Consider the following 20,687-nt stretch of genomic DNA (forward strand, 5'->3'; position numbering starts at 1 on the left):
TGGACTTCTATTAATCACCATATTCAAGTTTTCTTCTTCAAATTGTAACTTTCCTCCCCATTTTATTTTTTGTTTATTCGATCTCTTACTCATGGAAAACGAGATTTATATTCATCTCTAAAGGAAGCCATAGTCGCAAGGTCATGGCTCAAATGGGCAGGATCGTCCTTCAGATTTTCGGTGTTTTGTGTGAATTATGAACTTGATACCTTATTATAAGTCATATATATAGGACTTTGTCCAACTTAGACCAACACTCCACTTTTCATGAGTCTTGTTACAAATGTCAGTCAACTTTATATTTTGATTCTCTTTAATAGTAGAGAGCAACTTGTTCTTAAGCCATTTAGAACTCATGAAGTTTACCCTACACTCTCTACTATATGCATGTGTATTAATTAACTTTCCTGATGACCATGTATCCTCGTGTGGCATCTTGAATAAAATGCAAGCCAAGGGTATCTCTTCATGCAACCAACTCTAACTCTAGTTTTTTCATTCTTTTTAAAATTTCAAATTCCTTCTATTATGTACAACATAGCTTATGACAACATCTTTACTTTCATCATTGCTTGAGAGTTTGTAGTCCAACACCAACTTGAAATCATCCATATTTTTTGGCTTAACAAATGGGGGGAATTTGTCTTCACTATTGTTACTTGGATCACTATCTTTATCTATATATAATTCTTTTGTATAGTATTCATCCTCATATTTTACTGTTGATAGCGATTTCTGTAAATGTATTGAATTGTTGCAAATAATACTAAAAAGGTAAAACTGAGATTCGAACACAAATGTTGTGTTATATTAACGGATTATGTTCTAGTTATTTAATTGAACAAAATATTACGATTTAGTTAAATAATTATCGAATTGACAAGAGTAAAAATATTGAACTTTATAATGATAAAAGAGTTAGGGACGCGTTTCACTTCAAATTCAAAATTTAACTACTAATTTGATCCCAATTGTTGAAATCTTTTATTGAATTGTTACCAAATTCTCTTAATTATTCTTGTTCTAATTTCATAGTGACAAAACTTTTAATCCCAAGATAATCCCTAATTCTTTAGTGAATTTAAAATTAGCATTAAGCATAAATGAGCAAGAATTTTAGTATCATAATATGTCCTCTACAAATATCTCAACTGGTTTCATGCATCTGCATATATTCCTAAAGCACAAAGCCATGAATATTTCATCTTTAGCATTTTAACAGTCTAGTTCCATTTCAAAATGAAAATGATAAATTAATTTAGAGATGATCAATCGATAAATAGCATTAAGCACAAATATGAGGAAAAATAATTCAATTAACCAAATAGGAAATGAAACGGTAAAGGTTTTCATCTTAACAATAGAGAGGTTAGCTACTCATTCTGAACAAATTGAAGTACATGAGATGAAAGTATTACACATGAAAGATCAAGAATTGAAGTCTAAATCCAATTTTCTAGGTTGAAGTCTTCAATTTCAAGCTCTCTTGGTGCCTCAAAATGCTAGAACCCTATTACCGATGTAAAATTTTGCTTCAATCTTGCATGTCACATAACGACATTGCTTGATGAGATGCTCAAGTCGCCAGATAAAGATATGCAGTCTCTGAATTCAATGTTGAAAATTCGAATTTTCGTATAACCAATATGATTCGTCACCAAGCAAAAACCTAACAGTGGCAAACAACATATTAATTTAAGATTAACTCGCACAACGAGCTAGTCTGGTCACCAAGTGATATTTGGGAATGATGGACACCCTTCCAAATTTTAGTTAGCTTTCTTGGCAATATGGGATATTCTTTATGCAAGATTATGTAGAATTCAAGCTCTCATAAATGTCTCCAAATTGGTGTTAGCTCTCCTACATACTCAATATCCAATCATTTGAATACTATGAGTTCCAAAAGTGAACGTCCAAAAATTCCTAATTATTATTCATCTTCAAAATATCTACCTAGTATCAAATCAAACACTACTACAACAATGTTTCTAGTTAGAGAGAAAATACATCATTTTTACTCACTTACTCAATGGCAATGAAAATAACAAAATTAATCTAAACTATGACTTAATTAACTAAAAACTATATTTCAATGAGTGAAAATGACAAATAATCAATTGTCCTTATCTTTCTCTTTTTTCCAATTAGAAGTTCATCTTTGCCAGATTTTTTTGATTCAATATATTTGCCACATGAAACACAATCTTCCTCCTCAGTATGGGCCTCAGACTCTGTTAGGTTAACACTTACTATACCTTTTTTTTCCGACCACCTTTATTCTTCTTCTTTGCACCATCAGTTTTTTCAATTTGGGCCTCATTTGTTACACTAGTTTAGGCCCTAAAAAAATACCATATGGCCTCATTTGTTACACTAGTTTGGATCTAAAAAAGTACACAAGTTTAAGACTCAACCTCAAAAACAGATTGGGCCTCATCAAACTCGTTTAACAAATTAACTCCAAACTCATTTGTGCCTCATCAATATCATCATTTACAATTAACTCATCATCAAAATCTTCAAATGTCAAGTTTAAAGTACTATCAACACTATCTACACATTCTTGCTCTTCATAAATAGTTTCCTTCTCATCACCATGTTGTTTCTCATAATCATTTAAATTGTCAAAAATTTCAGGTTGGGAAACAGGATGGACTAGATACAAATGGCATTCCCTTTAGTCCCGGCCAAATCCACCATTTCAATGGCACCAATCATTCAACAACTTCAATTCACTACTAAACTCATACAACATCCCAACATTATAAGGATAACCAATCGTCTTAGTCAACCTAAGAATCTCAAAGTAGCTCAATCTATCAACATCAAACTTCCATGATGGAAATTAACGTAAAAAAACATCCATTGTACAACCTGTCAAACACAACCCAACACTCATTTGACTAAAAACCATATATGTTTTAAAAATAGCAAACACGAGTATTGATATCTCCACAAACAATACATAAGGGACCACTTATAGTTATCCTTTACACACCACACATTAAATATGAGTTAACCTTCACCACTACTCCCCAAGTTAAAACAAACACGTACTACGACCACATGAAAACAATGACTAGAAGAGAAGGGGAAAAATTCCATAAATGATCATCAATAAGCTAAGATAAAAAGTTCCTTAGTAAGAATGATGCTTGATGTCATCGAATGCTCCGAAACTCCTTTTCAACGGAACCCTAATTCCTCCTTCTATGAGAATCGCCACATAAACCTACACTATTTTCCTAATTGTATTTCTATGCACAAATGAATAACCCTAATTTCTTTATTTGAGAAAAAAAAATTATCATAGGAAAAAAGTGTAATGGTTAACCACCTAGTCCCATTAATGCTACACATAAAAACTAACACACACATGATATTTTTTAACAAAGTACTTAAAAAATGTATTATTGTTAATGGAGAATAACTTTAAAGTTTGCATTGCACACAAAAAGTAACATAAAGAGAGAAAAAAACATATATTCGTGAACTAGGATAAACTTAAAGGATCAAAAGGCCAAAAATAATAGGATTTAATGGGCATGTGTTGTCCATGTAAATTTTACACTAATTGTCAACATAAGTTGTGGATTTGGTGGTTATTTTATAATGATAGTTACAATTATTAAGTGTCGGTGTAAATTTGATTTACACAAACAATGCACAATCTTTTTTCTAAAACAAATACTCTCTCCGTCTCACAATGAATGTCACTTTAGTAAAAAGAATTTGTCTTAAAATAAATGTCATTCTCAAATTTTAATACAACATTGATTATTTTTGTTCCTATATTATCCTTCAATTATTATCATGTACACAACTTCCAAAGTATTATTGTAATTTATATTAATGATAGTGAAAAATATACCGATAGTAAAGAAAACTAATTTGGTAAAATAACTTTTATCGTTCTTCCAATTATTATATTTCTTAATATGTGTGCAAAAATATTAAACGACTTGTATTGTGAGACGAATGAAGTACTAAACTAGTGGATTGTTATGAATTACGATTTTAAAAGACAATTTGCATAAAAAAGAGATCATGTGGGTTTTAAAATACTATCAAGATTTGTAATTTGGATTTTAAATAGTTTTTATTATAAGAACTTATAGGATTTGAAAAGATTTTAGGGATTTATAAGATTTCACAAGACTCGGTGAATTTTAAGCAATCATTGAAGAGAAATGATTACAATACACTCTAATACAATATTCTCAATACACGTTTTTTTATTTGTTAAAATTAAAATTACTTCCATAAAATTCAATTTCACATATTTAAAGTCAAGACAATCATCATTATTCTACCAACATAATCTCCAATGATGTATGTAGAGAGTAACAATTTATTTGCATTTTGATGATCGTTACACTTATATGCAACATTTTCATTGCTATCATCTCTATTACAATGTTTTAAGCATGTACGAAGTAGATTAATAATTTATTTTTATTTTAAGAACTATTATCATAATATATAATATCTTGAATATTAGTTATACTAGTATTCATTGTGCATTGAGAATGTTACCAACTCATTTTTATTTTGAAAGTCATTATGTTGATACACATTACATTGTATATTATATATTACACACTAAAATTGAAATATCATACACTTTAAACTAGAGCTTAAAATTAATGTAATTTAAAAAATTCACGTTCCACTAATTTTTTTACTTATTATATATACAATATACATATTACATGAGTAAAATAATATAAAGTGAATCGTTATATTAATACTTACAAGATAACATAACAACTAATTTACTGTCTATAAAAAAGATTGTTTACTTAATAAAAAATAAACAAAATTATTTTGATTCTTTGATATTGTCTTTATAATGATTCTTTAAAGTATCATTCGAAAATGTGTTAAGAGAAAACACACACACGCACACACACACATATATTTGTAGAAATGAAAAAACGTGAAAAACAATAATCTTACTAGTGTCATGAAAACACATCAATGAAGAAAGGAGAGAGATAAGGAAAGAAGAGAAATATGTAAATGCATTCAAGCACTAAAGAGGAAAGGTGACACCAGAGGAGAAAGATAGTGGCATGGACGTGTTTCGTGGTCAGGGGAAACATGGTATGAGGATCAGGGGATTGATGTAGGTTTGCTAGATGAGTCGAATATGGTTATTAGAATTAGAATCATAATCATTTGAGTCTGGTTTGGTTTGTTCGTCGTTGTAGAGTTAAATTGAGTTGAGTGTTAAGGGATGTCCTAAAATCAAAGTCATTTGAGTCTGGTTAGATTGTTAACCATTGCAAAGTAAATCGAGTTAAGTGTTGTTGATAGGAGATGAAGATCCCAAATAAATAAATAAAATAAAAAAAATAAAAAATTTATATAAATCTAAACGTTATGGAAAAATACTTCTTCATACTAAAAATTCACTTAAGTATTTGATAAAATCTTACGAGATCCATTTTAAAAAATAATTCATCTAAATTTAAAAGTTTTTGAACAACTCAAATTTAAATTTTATATTTTAAATTATATAATCAAAATTAAAAATCAGCATTTTGTAGAAAAATAAGAAACTATCTCCATTCCCGCAAACCCTAGCTACCCGCCACCGCTTCGACCTCCCCGCCGCGCGATCAGAGCAATTTCTCTCTCTCTCTCTCTCTCTCTCTCTCTCTCTCTCCTCTGCGGTAAGAACTTTTCCGAGCGTTCTCTTTACAAATTCCATTCAGTACCTCTATTTTTAACCTGAATTTTCAATTCATCTGAACAATCAATTCTAATTTCAAAGCGAAACAACATATCAGAAAATTCCAAGTATCAAAGAAGATAAAAAGAGATTAAAATCTAGAAATGTCGAGATCGTTGGTTCAACCTGTAGGTCAAAAGAGATTAACAAATGTCGCAGTTGTTCGTCTCAAAAAGCATGGAATGCGCTTCGAAATCGCTTGTTACCCTAACACCGTCCTTTCGTGGCGTTCCGGCGTGTATGTTTAATAATAATCTCTTATTTCTTTCATCAATTCTATTTTATTTACACCTAATTTTTCAATTTTCAATTATGATTATGTAATGTTTATAACCAATTAATTGATGATGATTAACAGAGAAAAGGATATTGATGAAGTGTTGCAGTCCCACACCGTTTATTCCAACGTTTCCAAAGGTGTTCTTGCTAAGTCTAAGGATTTAAATGCTGCTTTTGGTACAGATGATCATTCCAGTATATGCTTAGAGGTTATTGCAACAACTTAATCAATTCAACACTAGTTGTTTATACAGTCATACATATTTTTTAATATGCATAGGAAATGAATTATTTGCATAAATGATGCAAATAATTATTAACTCAACGTTGAAATTAGTTTTAGTGTGTGTTTGGTTTTGCGGTTACTGAAATTGATTTTGAATGAATTGATTTTGTATAATTGATTTTAGGTTAAAGTGAGTTGAATGTAATGTGATTCATGTTTGCATATATTTAGGTAAAAGTTAGTTGGATGAAAAATTTCAGTGTAAAAATCATGTTTGGACTTAAAAGCTACAAATCTTAGCTAAGCTTCAAGCTATAATCAAATATGGAAACAAAGTCTATTCTACTCGATAACACCCAAACAAGTCAAAATCAATTTTGCACCTCCAAAATTGATTTTGACTCCCCCAAAAGTGGAACAAAACATGCACTTAATGTTTCTCTCATGCATTTGGGTTGGGTTATGAATAGCTTATTTGGATAAGTATTGTCATATTGTTTGAGAGAACTTATGAAAATAGTAGCTTACAATATTGTCTATAAGCTTATCTCATCTTTTCTTAATGAGCTATTTAGGATAGCTTGTGGAAACCTCATACAACTTTATATGATAATAGTTTAATCACAGTTTGTCTTTGATTATAGAAATCGTTTATACATCAGCATATATATGATAAATGTTTAATAAGTAAGTGCTTACTTAATTTGTTTACCCAAATACACCCTAAGTGAGTGTGTTTGGAAGAGTTTGTTTACAACTTATTTGAGTTTATCTAATATATAAACACGTGTAAGTATAATTTACGACATATTCATAAGATGTGTTCAGTTTATTTTAGTAAGCTCTTTTCAGTATAGATTTTGAAAACAACTTATGACTTGTATGACAACAGTTTAACCACATTACTTTTTCATTATTGAAGAATCACATGTCTAATTATTTGAATTGTTATGTTCGTTGAAGTTAGAAATTAATTCTAAACTGTTTGTTGAAGGTATATGTGTATAATACTTAGTTCTTTTACTGTTTGTTGAAGACATGTATGTGAATGTTATGAAATGGTTTTCTGTTGCAGATTTTAAAGAAAGGGGAACTTCAGGTTGCTGGCAAAGAGAGGGAGTCAATGCTGTCTAGTCAGTTTAGGGACATTGCCACCATTGTAATGCACAAGACTTTTAATCCCGAAACTAAGCGCCCTTACACTATCAGCATGATTGAGCGTCTCATGAAGGATATCCATTTTGCAGTTGATCCAAACAGCACATCAAAGAAGCAGGTCTCTCTTCCAGTCATTTTAAATAATTCTATATAAATATAATGATTGTCTCATACAACTGTTATGGCAATTTGATGATAATTCAACTAATGAAATGAAAGTTATATTATAGGCTCTGGAGTTGATTCAGGAGCTTCAGAAGCACTTCCCTATAAAACGGTGTCCATTGAGGGTACGTGCTGCTGCCTCTGAGGAGCAAGTACCTGCCCTTTTAGAAAAGCTGAGTGAGTGGAAGGCAGCTGTTATTTCTAAAGAAGGAACTGGTGCTCAGTTATCTGTTGTAAGTTCTTTGTGTTGTTTAGTTAGTTGTGAACTACTTTATTTCAGGGTTCCACTTCATTTTCGGTTTAGCAAGACTGGGTTTTCTGTTCTAGAAGCATTGTTAATATGTTATGGTTGATGATTTAAAGGGCAACTTTCTTTTACTGCATTTTATCTGATTATTGTATAAAAGTTTGAGAAAATGCTCATTGGTAAAAATAAAACTAGAATTAACACGACCAAATATTCATTTGTTGCTGTTAACTGATCATGTCTGATGATATTAGACATGCATTTTCTGTTTTATGTAAGTTGTGGCCAAAGTTCAATCTGCATAACAAAGAAAAGTACAAAATAATCTATGCAGAATTCAGATTCATTAATGGATTTCACCCCTCATTGCAACAAAATAACCCATAAAAGTGCTTATGAAAAGTCCATTTCTAATAATGTTCCATGATTCTTTCATTTCAAATGTTATTATTACTGGTGTTCCCTGTTTACAGTCAACAGTTGAAAATGTAAAAGTTGTGTCTGGTATGTCTGCATATATGTATATCAGCTTATGTATATGGTTAATATTGATTCTGCTAACATGTTCAGGGGAAATGATATTGATTTCTAATTGGGTTACAGGTTTTTGAATTGGAACCTGGTCTATATAAGGATTGTCATGACTTTGTTATGAATAAGATGCATGGAAGATTTGAAGTTCTTGCCCACTCTCTTTATGTGGATGGGGATACCCAAGTGGATCAATATAATGATCACGAAGATTTGCCTGCACCATTGCCCAAATCAACTCCTGAATCAGTGCTAGAGCTGAATGATAAACTTCAAAAGCAAACAATTTCGTCTGTAACTAGGCCTACTGAGGCACATCAACCAAAGCAAAACAAATGCAACACGTGTGATGTTTCTTTTGAAGATGCTAAGTTGTACAGGGAACACCACAAGAGTGAGTGGCACAAGCACAATATGAAGCGTAAAACAAGGCAACTCCCTCCACTCACTGAAGAAGAGTGCATGGCAGATTTGGAATTGGTTGAATCAAAATCTGATTTGAAGGACTATTCATTTTGAGTTGGCAATCAGTGTGTTAAAGATTTTTCTGGTAATCACTTTATGCCATGTTTTGCGTGTACACTTGTGCCTTGTTTGTTGCATAGTCTTGGTTCTTGTAAAATGATCACATGGAAATCCTTAAAATTTGAACTTAGTCTGGTTATTGTAAAATTTTGACATGGAAATCCTTAAAATTGAAATTACCTCAAATATACTCCATTACAAGTGACAAATATTAGTGATGTAATGCACAATTGTATATGAAACCAAAGAGGGTTGTTCTGCTTAATCAAGTTGATTGTGGTTTATGAGAATCAAGCAGCTTGTCTCCCATGTACTGTTTATAGGTATAATTGAATTAAATTTTATTCAATTTATGTATATTTATTTGGGTTTTAGAATAGATTATTCTCAAGGGAATCGGTTGTCATTCATGCACAGTTTAAATGAACAAACTGTGCATTTCGTCATTGAACTATCATTCTGTCTCCAAATTAGTCATTATACTTTAAAAGCTTCCAACCAACCAATCCCTAAACTATTAAACTGATTTCCATAAAGCTTTATAAAATTATCATTTTTATACTAATAAAATGGACATAATTTAAATTCATCAATTACTGATCAAAACACTTGAATTTTATCAAAATCAAATTTGACATGGGTTAAACTCAGATTTTAACACCTTCCTGTCACGAGCTTTTTGGTATACAAAACAAGTACAGTGGGGGTGGTGAATCCTAATTTTTTCTAACTTCACGTTACACATGAATTTGTCTTTTGGACCACAATTTACTGTTTTATTGAAATGTTTGCAACTGTAATATCCGACTGCAGAAATTCCAATTTACACTTCATGAAATATATGTCAACGATTTTGCAGGAAATAATTATTTGAACACAAATACTGTTCCAATGAAATTCCATTTCAACAACTCTTGGAAACAAAAAGTGAAAAATAAATAAGTAAATGCAATCTAACTGCATCAATATAGATTATAGAGAAAGAATAACAATAACCAAGATACTCGACAAAATAAGAATGTTTGGTTCAATGAATAGTCACGATGCTTTGTGTATCAGGAGCAATCTCCTATTCTTAAGCTTCTTAAGAGATCCAAATATCCATGATTTTCAGGAACTATGTATCTGCAATATCAGAACATATAATCGTTAAGGTTTCACTTTGCACCCTGCCGCGAATATGAAAACAAATGCAAAAGAAATTCACTTTTGTTACTTTGTATGATGTACTATTTGCAATATATGTTTCCTATATACATACTCACAAAGCCGTGAAATTTCAATTCCACTATAAACAAAGGAATACATCATGAGTTTCCATAATAGCACATGTGTTGTCAATCGCTGATCGTGAAAAAAGTCGGTTTATTTAAATTTTGCTACACAACAATGCTATAGTGCTGCTATAGCTTTTTTTGACAACATTTGTACTAAATAGTGTATCACAGCTATTTAACAGCGTTGAGTAGCACACTATTCAAAAATGTATTTTCATAAGTAGCAAATACCATATAGCTCTAAAAATAGGGAGGAAAATGTATGAAATGATGTTGACAAAGAAGGAAATACCCATGTCGAAACAGGAAGTCAATGATCACGATAGCGCAATTTGGTTTGAAGAATTGTGTCTTGCGTATGACTTCTGCAACTTGCTTAACAGGGATTAACTTGAAGCTTTCAACTTCTCCATCTTCATTTTTTGGCACAAAACTTTGAGGAAGTATCAAATCATAGCAGAATAGAACATCTCTCTTGTATCTATACCCGTCGATGTCCATATATGAAACAACACCAACAGGTTTAGCTCTGCAAGAACAGCAAAGAAGAGACATTTAAATGAGTTTTTTATATGGATTTGGACTTAGCCCAATAGGATTCTAAAGTGTTAGTTAGTTAGTTATGATTGTTCCTAAATTCTAGGGAAATCTGTTATAAGAGAGAGGGGAGGAGAGTAGGGAAGGCATTCAGAAAGTTGTTAGAAAAATAGTTAGGAGAAGAAACTCTCTGGTTATGAGCAGTTATACTCTGGATTAGGAGTTGTTGAACTTTGGTTTATCTTTTTCTGTTTTCCACCATTGTAGAGCTCTAAGCTCAACCTTTTACAATCAATAATGTACATTTTGTTTTCTTGAACTCACGAGTTCTATCAGTTTTCATTTCAGTAAATTGGTTGGAAAATAATGGTCTATTGAATAGCTCCTATGAAGAAGTTCAGTTAGCTCCTATGAAGTACTAACACAGACACATTGACACTGGTAATAATTTGAAAAAATTGAATATAACTACACAAGTCAGTGTAACACCAAACACACCTTCAATTTGAAGTGTCAGTGCTAGATAGATTAGTTCACCATCCTAGAAGAAAAATCAAAATTTGTGCACTAAAGGAGAAGGATGAGGGTGTGGTAGTTGTAAACTTACTTAATAGAGATGGACCTTGGAATTCCAGCTTCCTCTTCACATTCCTTTATAACATTTTCCTGACAATCAATTCCGTGCGGCTGCAACAATAGCAATAAAATCAGAAACTCGAGATGATAATACATATTAACCTAATAAAGAAAACACTTGATAGTAAACTGTTCTAATCTGCTGATATTAATTTCATCACTTCAGTTATTGCACATTATCAACACTGCAAACAGTTAAAAATGAAAGTACAAACCAGTCCTCCTGCAACTAGATGATCAAGCATTCCAGGATATGTGGATTTCAACTGACTTCTCTTCCCTATCCATAGGTGCTTCTGCCCATCTACCTCAACATAGCCATTCATATGGACTCCATAAGCCTATTCTTCAATCAGAAGAAAAAAGAAGGTTAACGATGATAAGTTATAACAAACAAGAGCTTTAAGAAATCAAGTGGTTGAACTCAAGTGGTTAACAAGCTTCAGTTAAGGTCAAATTGATTAGGAGAACTTGAGTTCCAACCCTCCCAAGAACAATCTTTGACCAGACTTTACTTACCATCTATCTAAACTCTAGATTGCCAAGGCCCTTTTCATCTAGAAACCGGAAGGCTAAGACAAAAAATTGAGCTTTAAGGATACAATGTGGATTAATCAGAGTATACTTTTTTCACATACCTTAATGCCAAAATAAGGAGCCGCCGCACGTTCTAGCGAAAAGAAAACGGGTTTGTCAAAAGATGATTTCACAGGGTATAGCTGTTAAAACAAAAACAAAAACATAGGTTATGTACTTAGGTATTATAAAAACATAGAATAGAATGATGAAATATAACATATTGTAAACTTATCATAACTAATACCTCATTCCGTATACCTGGAATATGTTCCTCTCCCAAGTGCTCTATTACATAACCAACCGCACTGGTTCTTTCCTCAGCTGTCTTAAGTAATGGATGCAACGAAACACAGTGACCAAAAGGTCCTTCTTTGGGAAAAACAAACACATCGCTAAAGCCTCTCAAATGATCAACAAACCTGAACAAATTCATAGTTTAACAAATAAACATGCAATTATCATTGGCCTAGATGCAAATGCAGCAAAACACCAAAGATTTTATTCAGCTATAATCTAACAAGGTTAATAAATGAAACATTTATGAATAACCAAACACGAAATGGCACAAGCATCTTATAAGAAAATTGAAGAATTGGAGTAAATTATACCTATTGTGAATGAATCCAGCATTGTGGCCCTCAATGACAAATGGAAGGAATTCAGATTGTTTGTCCTACAAGCAATTCCAAACTCAAAATCAATTATACGTAATCAATTAATTCAAAATCAATTTTTGTCACCGCAAAACCAAACAGAATTGAGAGATAAGTGAAAAACTCACAAAACCACGATTGCAGAGTTGAAGTTTGTGGAAGTAACCATGGAGATAAGAAGAAGGGTCCTGTTGTTGATGAGATTGAGAAATTTGAAAAACATCATCCCACGTGAGAGAGCACGTGGGAAAAGTAGATGAAGAAGAGAAAGAGGGAAAAAGGGATTGGTTAATGGAAGATGGAGAAGAGAAGGGTTTGAAACAACACAAGGTAGTTGTTGTACCTTTCATCATTTTTATTCTTTTGGGTAAAATTCAATTCAATTCAATATTTATATAATATCACAAATGATTAATGGAAGAAGATAGTATACTTCAATTCAAATTGTTACCAGATATAGGTGCTGATTTTCTGAATCATTAAAATAAAAAAACAAACTCTAAGTTCACATTCTAACCCAATAAATTATTTTAATTCCCAACCCAAAGTACCTCTTATTAACTTCAATTTTCTTCCAGATGTTTTTTTGTTTTTGTTTTTGTGTCCGAAAGATACTGGAAATATCAATATAAATTCACGTATAATTATGAGATTTTTGAATCGGAAATATCAATATAAATTTTCAAGTATATTTTTATGAGGTTTTTGAATTCGAAAAAATACGTTGAGCTTAATAATATTAGTATTGATATTTTTTTTTGTCTATAGTACTTGAGGACAATAAAAATGAGTTTCACTGTACATAATTTTATAAAATAAAATAGGTAAAATATATAACTGTTTGACTTAATTTCAAGTAATAATGTAGTTAATTATTTATTTTATTTTATTTGATTTTTTATTTAATTTTAAATAATAATTTGATTATTTATGTCTTAAATATCAATAATATTTTTGTTTAACATAAATCTAGAAATTGTATCATTTATCTTTAAACAAAACTTAGAAAGTTAGTAATCATCTTTAATAAATTTTTTATCTCAAATCTTCTAATAAATTTATTTTTATCGCCAACAACAATATCAAATTTATCAAATAAATAACTCACATTTTTTAATTCAAAGAATTATAGAAAGATGAAGATGATATTGTCTTAGTGATTTGGTGATCAAATAAGTATGAAAATTTTATTTGATAGATTTGACGTTGTTAGAGATGAAGATATGAGTGTATTTAAATATTTGATAAATATATGAATTTTCTAGATTTTGATTAAAGTTAATGATCAATTTTCTAAATTTATGTAAAAAAAATATTATTGATATTTTAAGACTTAAATAATCAAATTGTTATTTAAAATTAAATAAAAATTAAAAAAAAAATATATTATCACAATAAAATATTTTATACGGTTGACATATTAAACTTTAAAACTAATTATGAACATACAAATTAAATTCAAATATAAAGTATAAAAAGGACTTTTATAATACAACTTTCTTAAAATAATATTTTTTTAGTATTAAAAAAATTAATATATTCTGATTTGCTCAAATGTAATACAAATGGTGCAGCTGTAAACTCCTACTTGTGGTGAAATCTTTAGAGACTTTCAAAGATCGTTTCTTGAAAATGTTGTATGTCTTCTAAATAAACTTATAGTATTTGTATTTATGTATATTTATATTTACTTATAAATAGACACTAGTTCGAAAAATTACATAATTGAAAAACTATTGTAGTCGAAACAAATTATAAATAAACTAGTCAAGTATCATTTGTTGGATCTGTTTTGGTGAAAATGCTGCAAGACTTTAATAGTAAAGTTGTTGATGAAGATTATATGTAGCAAATTCTAAAGCGTATTGTTACACTAGCCTTTAGGTTCGATTTGCCCTCACCAATCAGATGCAAATGAGATAACCAGCGAATCCCCTTCATGGTACTTTGGAAAACCTTGATATGATTTGCATTTTCACACCAAGAGTATCTTTCAATAGTATGTTACAAAAGAATGATTCTTATTCTTTACTCATGCATTAAAAAAGAATAAGATGACTTAGCATGTAAGAATGGGTGAGAAAAGTGGATGACAATCACTAGAATTCGTGTATACATTTTGTCTAAAGTGACTCTATTTATAGGAAAAATAATATTACTTGAGAAAGAGTTGCAATTCTGGATTCTGCCACTGTTTTGCGAATGAATATATCCATATAACGTTCAGTTATTTATTGAAGCATTGAACTGGTTTGATGGTTGATTAGTGCTTCTTTTTGCCTGTAGTAATTTATGCAACATGAAAGCACTTGTAAGAATCAAACTCGGGACATTCCAGATTTGAATCTAAAACACAACCAATTGAACCAATCGTTAACAATGAAAAGATGAAGAAGAGAGACAACCATTCTAGAGTTTCATAACATAGAATGAACCAAACTTAAGTTAATAAGGTTACAATGAGTATATATAAAAGAATAGAAATGTCTAAAATACCCTTACTACTAATATATAATAACATTATCTAACACCAACAAGTAAATCATGTCAATTACCACCAATTATATATACATATATTCATAAATATTTTGGAAATATCTCACATCATTTGTTGTCAAAGAGAAATTTAAAATTGAACTTGCATTAATTTTGTGGAATTGAATGTTGCCTAATTAACTTCTATCTTAATTTTGGAATTTTGTTGCATATTATAGATTTTGGTTAATTCAAAATTAAATGAGAACATAAATAAAATCTGATTAAAGACTATTTTAGTTATAATTCAAATTCAAATTATATTAAATAATTTGTCTTTAACTAAATACATGATATTAACCACTTGGTAAATGTTTTCATTAGTTTAATGTTTATTATCTTGAGTTTGTGAACTAAATGTTATTTTCACATCAACAAGGAATTGATTGTCAAGAAAATGTTGTGAAGGAGTGTAAAGAGGAGGAGATCCATCTCTAATAAGGAAGTTTACAACGTTCACACTTTCGTCTTTTTTAAAGTTAACAAAGAACGAAACCACCTTAAAATTAGTTTGAAAATTAATGCATTGAATTTGATTCATTAATCAAATAATTCAAACATGTTCTAGTAGTGTCTTGATCACTAGAGAAGTTGAAAGCTTCAAGTTGATTCCTATTAAGCAAGTAGTACGGAAGGCACAATTTTTCAAACCAAATTGTGATCATTGACTTCATATATATATATAATTATATTTTATCATAATGTCCTTATAATATATGATGAGATATCAGCAAATAATCGTATAAATTTTTTTATATTATCAGTTGAATAAATTATTGAACTCTTTTTTTGTTCTCGAGTGACATTGAAACATTAATTGTTATATATTTAATATTGCATATATATATATATATATATATATATATATATATATATAATTATATTTTATCATAATGTCCTTATAATATATGATGAGATATCAGCAAATAATAATATTAAAACATATAACAATTAATGTGTCAAGCACTAATTAGGATATTTAAAACATTTAAGAAGCTTAAGTTTAATTTATAACATTTAAAACATATAAGTTCTGAAAATCATGGATATTTGGATCTCTTAAGAAGCTTAAGGATAGGAGATTGTTCCTAATATAAGTTCTTGGTTATTGATATCTAGAGGAAAGTTCAAACTTCAGATAGAGATGATTTTAATTACTATAAAAATTGGTTAATTTAATATTATCTTTATCATCACTTTTGATACATATTTCTTTTACATTTTATTGTTAATTGGTGAAAAAAAATCTTGTTGGAACATTAAATATTTTGTTCAAACAATAGCAAAATCTTTGAGATTTAGATTTCATGAAATAAATTTTGTGGCTGTTTCACATTCTAGTTGCAATTGCAACCACTTCAAAAAAGTGGACAAACTATAGTCCAAAAGTCCAAATCATTTGTCAAAGATTAATTCATTATTCAACCAATAATACATTCATGGACCAAAGAAAAAAAAATAAAGAAACCAATGATAAAGATTCATGTCAAGCTAAAGTTGAAAAATAAGAGTTCACCACCACACAATGTCCTTTCTTTGTATGCCAAAGAAAAGAGAAACTAAAAAAGACACTTCCTCAAATCTAATTAACATCACTATCAAAAGTACACACAATGATTAATTAATGATACCATACATACTATTTTCACACCATTACTAAAAAACCATATAATTATCCTACACTTACATCAAATTTTCAAAACAACTAAAATTAAGAGAAAATATCTAAATTAGTTCTTAAAATTGTAGAAATATACTAGTATAATTCTTCGCATTATTAATATTTTAAAATGATCTCTGATTTAAAACATCAAATAAGTATTTGATAACAAATTTAGACAAAGTGATGAACTTAATTAAAATTTTGCAATTTTAGAGATCAATTTAAAATTATTAATTATGTGAAGGATTCAATTAATACAATCCTACAATTTTAACAACGAACTCAGATAATTTATCTAAAATTAAATACGACAAAAGAAATCAAATCGAAAATAACTCTACACATACAACATCAGACATGGCTAAATTTAAGGGAGGTCAAACCCTAAAACACCCTTAAGAACATCAACTAATTGAAGTGGAGAAGTTAGCATAGGAAAATGTCCAATAGTGTCAATTACCTCTAATGTAACTTTCCCTTTAATTTTCTTCTCCATATAGAGAGCTACACTATATGGAACAACAATGTCACTAGAAGATTGAATTATGGTGCAAGGAGTTTCAACTTTTTCAAGTATATCTCTATAATCATTGCAAAACACAGTCTTGGCTAAGGATAATGGAACTTCACCTCTCATTTTTTTCAAACATTCTTTGAATTTGTTCAATGATGACTCATCATTTGGATCCACTACATTTAAGGAGAAAGCAGAAACCCAATTTTCAAAGTTGAATTCTATGTTCTTCAATAAATTGTCAATATCTGAGCTTGTAAATCCTCCCTCATAGTCATCTGTATTTATATATCTGTATGGTATATGCCAACAAGTTAGAAGGATTAAACTTTTAATATTAAGAATTAAAATGTATATATTTTATTAAGATAAACATCTTAGGTTTGAGTAAATAGTTGAAAAATTTAATGTATAAATTATACAAGAAAAAAAATATTGGGTGTAAACTAGATATTCTCTAAGCACAACTGAAAAAGATTTAAACAATCTTATTCAAAAGTTATTAGATAATACAAGAACTTTTTTTTCTTTATTTATATTAAATAGGTGGAATAAAATCAAAATTCATAAACTATATATATACTGAAATCTGTTTTTTTTCTCTCAAATTTGTACTAGTAAACATAATTTTTCCTATTTTGTACTACCTCTATTTTTTTTATTAAAGGCACTCATTATTTTTTTACATGTATTAAAAATATTAATAAAATAATTAATATATTTATTTTATGTGTTAATGTTCTTAAAATAATAAATATGATTTTTTATATTTCAAAATAAATTAATTGTATTACTAAAAGATATATTTAAAATAATAATTAATACATCTAATAAATAAATAAAAAATGTTCGTATTTAAAAACAAATTGTTTTCTTTATAATTAGGGACCTCTTACCTAAAAGGATCTTTTTAGATTTCTTTGGATTTATAAAAGGAAGTTAGTTAGCCGGCCACTTGGTGGTTCAAATTTCAAAAGCAGAATTTATTAAAAGTTGTGACGAAATAATTAAAGTGATGTAAGTGGTAGAATGAAAATGAAGTTTTGTTATTCTTTATTGGTTAGTTAATAGAGGCTATGTAGCATCACTCTCCACCATGACCCATTTCAATGCTTATTCTATCTATTTTTTATTAATTATTATCTTCAAATATTTTATAAAAAACAATTGAATTAAATAAAAATTAATAGATTTATTTTATATAAGTTAATATATCAATTTTTCTTAATTAATTTATAATTTAATTGTTTTTTCTATTTATCATTATTAGTTGTGAAAATGATGAATTGAAATATAATATATTAGTATAAAAAAGTAACTAATACTGTATTACTACTATAAATTGATAAATAATTTAAAAATAAAATATTTAAAATGAGATTGAGATAGAAAGAGTAATTTATGGATTACAAATTGCAAGTTGCCAAAACTAGTCAATAAAAGATTACAAGTTGCCAATTAGTTCATTTAGTATTAGCCTTAGGTATTGTGTGTTCTCCATCACAACTATATACTAAATATTCCTAGGGACTAGAGTCCAAGTTAGTACTTTTAGGGGAAAAACTATACCAATTTCTCTAAAATTATCACCAATATACAATATTACTCTACAATAAACTTTTTATTTATTTTGACAATAATTTTTTTAAAAGTCTTGATAATAATATAACAAGTGTCCACAAATAAAAAAATATATTTAAAAGAAAAATTCACTTTTGACTATTTCAAATAAATGTATAACTTTTAAGATTTTATTTTTAAATTTAAACTCTTAATAATACTCTAAAAAATAATATTTGTTAGTACTTTTCTATACTATAAAGAAATACTTCATTTCAAAGCTAACTCGAAAATGGATCCTTAGAGTATAATTTTTTTGCAGTAAAATCTAAACCACTCAGTTAAAAAGAAAATAAATGGTGGAGATTTTCACTGAAATTATATCTGTAAAGTACAATTCAGAGATGATGGGATTAAAGAAACACATATCATAGTTACAAAAAAAAAAAAGTGACATGTTTTTTTTACTAAAAAATGACTATATGTTAGGAAAGGGAAATAACTTCATATAAAAAAGGATAAAGCTGTAAAACTTATATAGAAGAGAGAAAAAAGAGAATTAATCATCACCAAAATAAAAATAACTTCAAAATTCATAGAAGAAGAATTAAAATATTTTCTAAACAAATTAATCTACTAAAAAAAATATTAAATGATTTTGAAAATTTTAAAGCAACTATCCAAATAACAGTAACAAACAAGAAAAAAAATACTCTAGAAAATGTAATTCAATGATACAAACTAAAATACCTAAAGAGTATTAAAAAAGAGAATCAGTGTTTGATTTCTAAAAAAAACAAGCAAATAACATATTTTTTGGAGAAAAAAATAATATAATAATAACAACAACAACAACAACAACAATAATAATAATAATAATAATAATAATAATAATAATATACCTTGGAGAAGCACCAAGGAGAATAAGCCTCTTGAAAAGTTGAGGTCTTTTAATGGAAGCTAAGCAACCAATCATACCAGACATAGAATGACCAACAAAGTTAACAACTTTAATCTCCATTTCATCCAATAAATTAATCAATTCATCTGCAAAAGCTTCTAATGAAGAATACTTTAAAGGGTCATAAAGATTTTCATCTTTCACAGTTCCAGAAAAAGGCCAATCAAAAACAACAACACTACTATTATAATTTTTCTCTGTTAAAAAAGGTGTGATTTTTTCCCATATTGATTGGTCTGTTCCATAACCATGAGCAAATACTATTGTTTCTGTGCCTGATCCTATGATTTTTGCATTTAGAAGAGTTGAAAGAAGGTTCTTTTTTTCTAACATGTTTGGTTTAGGATTGTTCAGTTCCATAAAGAAAAACAGAGGTAAGTGGAATTATAGAATGTGTGGTTTATTATTATGTGTTGCTTTGGAACATATTTATTTATATATTCATTTCAATGGCCTTTTTTGTAAAAACATATTAGTTGGAATGCAACTATTGTCATTTGTGTGGGCACATGTGGTTGGTCTTGTTTAAGCTAATTATTGTGATTTTTTTTTCCATTTTTGATAGTTTCTTTTTTTGAAAAAGATTTGTTTAATCCCAATTCGCAAAAAAAGATTTTTTTTGAGAAAATTAAGTTTAATTAAAATTCAATAAGAATAGTACAATAATTCATAATTATTTGGGTGATTATAGCATTTTTTTTAATTCTGTAAGTTTTTTTGATTAAGTTAAATTTTTTATATTATTTTAGAAAAGAATTTTTTTTATAAACAAATATTAACATATTAGTTGTTATGTTATTATTTTGATTTTCTCTTCGATTGGAATTTAAATTTAAATTAATTGAGCTACTCAATAATGGGAAAGAAAGTTAGTTAATTAAGTTTATAATATTATAATTAT

The 20,687-nt window shown here is 28.7% G+C and overlaps 3 protein-coding genes across 4 annotated transcripts; 1 reads left to right on the forward strand and 2 right to left on the reverse strand.

Moving 5' to 3' along the window:
* Window positions 1-5,535: 5,535 nt before the first annotated feature.
* LOC101507882 (uncharacterized) lies at window positions 5,536-9,155 on the forward strand. 2 transcript variants are annotated; one of them, XM_073364416.1, is made up of 6 exons: window positions 5,536-5,681; window positions 5,783-5,978; window positions 6,099-6,228; window positions 7,321-7,521; window positions 7,634-7,801; window positions 8,419-9,155. In XM_073364416.1, the coding sequence occupies exons 2-6, from the start codon at window positions 5,845-5,847 to the stop codon at window positions 8,863-8,865; spliced, it is 1,080 nt and encodes a 359-aa protein (XP_073220517.1). In that variant the 5' UTR covers window positions 5,536-5,681; window positions 5,783-5,844; the 3' UTR covers window positions 8,866-9,155. The 2 variants fall into 2 exon arrangements, with proteins under 2 accessions (XP_073220517.1, XP_073220518.1); XM_073364417.1 differs by having other exon boundaries at window positions 5,799-5,978.
* A 567-nt stretch (window positions 9,156-9,722) lies between these two features.
* On the reverse strand, window positions 9,723-13,065 carry LOC101508195 (nudix hydrolase 20, chloroplastic-like). The gene is made up of 8 exons (XM_004512891.4): window positions 12,682-13,065; window positions 12,509-12,573; window positions 12,145-12,319; window positions 11,960-12,040; window positions 11,537-11,662; window positions 11,293-11,372; window positions 10,441-10,677; window positions 9,723-9,996 (listed from the first exon to the last, which is right to left on the reverse strand). The coding sequence occupies exons 1-8, from the start codon at window positions 12,904-12,906 to the stop codon at window positions 9,927-9,929; spliced, it is 1,059 nt and encodes a 352-aa protein (XP_004512948.1). The 5' UTR covers window positions 12,907-13,065; the 3' UTR covers window positions 9,723-9,926.
* Window positions 13,066-16,648: 3,583 nt separating this feature from the next.
* On the reverse strand, window positions 16,649-20,203 carry LOC101508520 (strigolactone esterase D14). Its single transcript, XM_004512892.4, has 2 exons — window positions 19,728-20,203; window positions 16,649-17,557 (listed from the first exon to the last, which is right to left on the reverse strand). Exons 1-2 carry the CDS (start codon window positions 20,144-20,146, stop codon window positions 17,119-17,121), a joined length of 858 nt encoding a protein of 285 aa, XP_004512949.1. The 5' UTR covers window positions 20,147-20,203; the 3' UTR covers window positions 16,649-17,118.
* Between the last annotated feature and the right edge of the window lie 484 nt (window positions 20,204-20,687).

Source organism: Cicer arietinum, chromosome 8 (genome assembly GCF_000331145.2).
Source record: "Cicer arietinum cultivar CDC Frontier isolate Library 1 chromosome 8, Cicar.CDCFrontier_v2.0, whole genome shotgun sequence".
Classification (NCBI taxonomy): Eukaryota; Viridiplantae; Streptophyta; class Magnoliopsida; order Fabales; family Fabaceae; genus Cicer; species Cicer arietinum.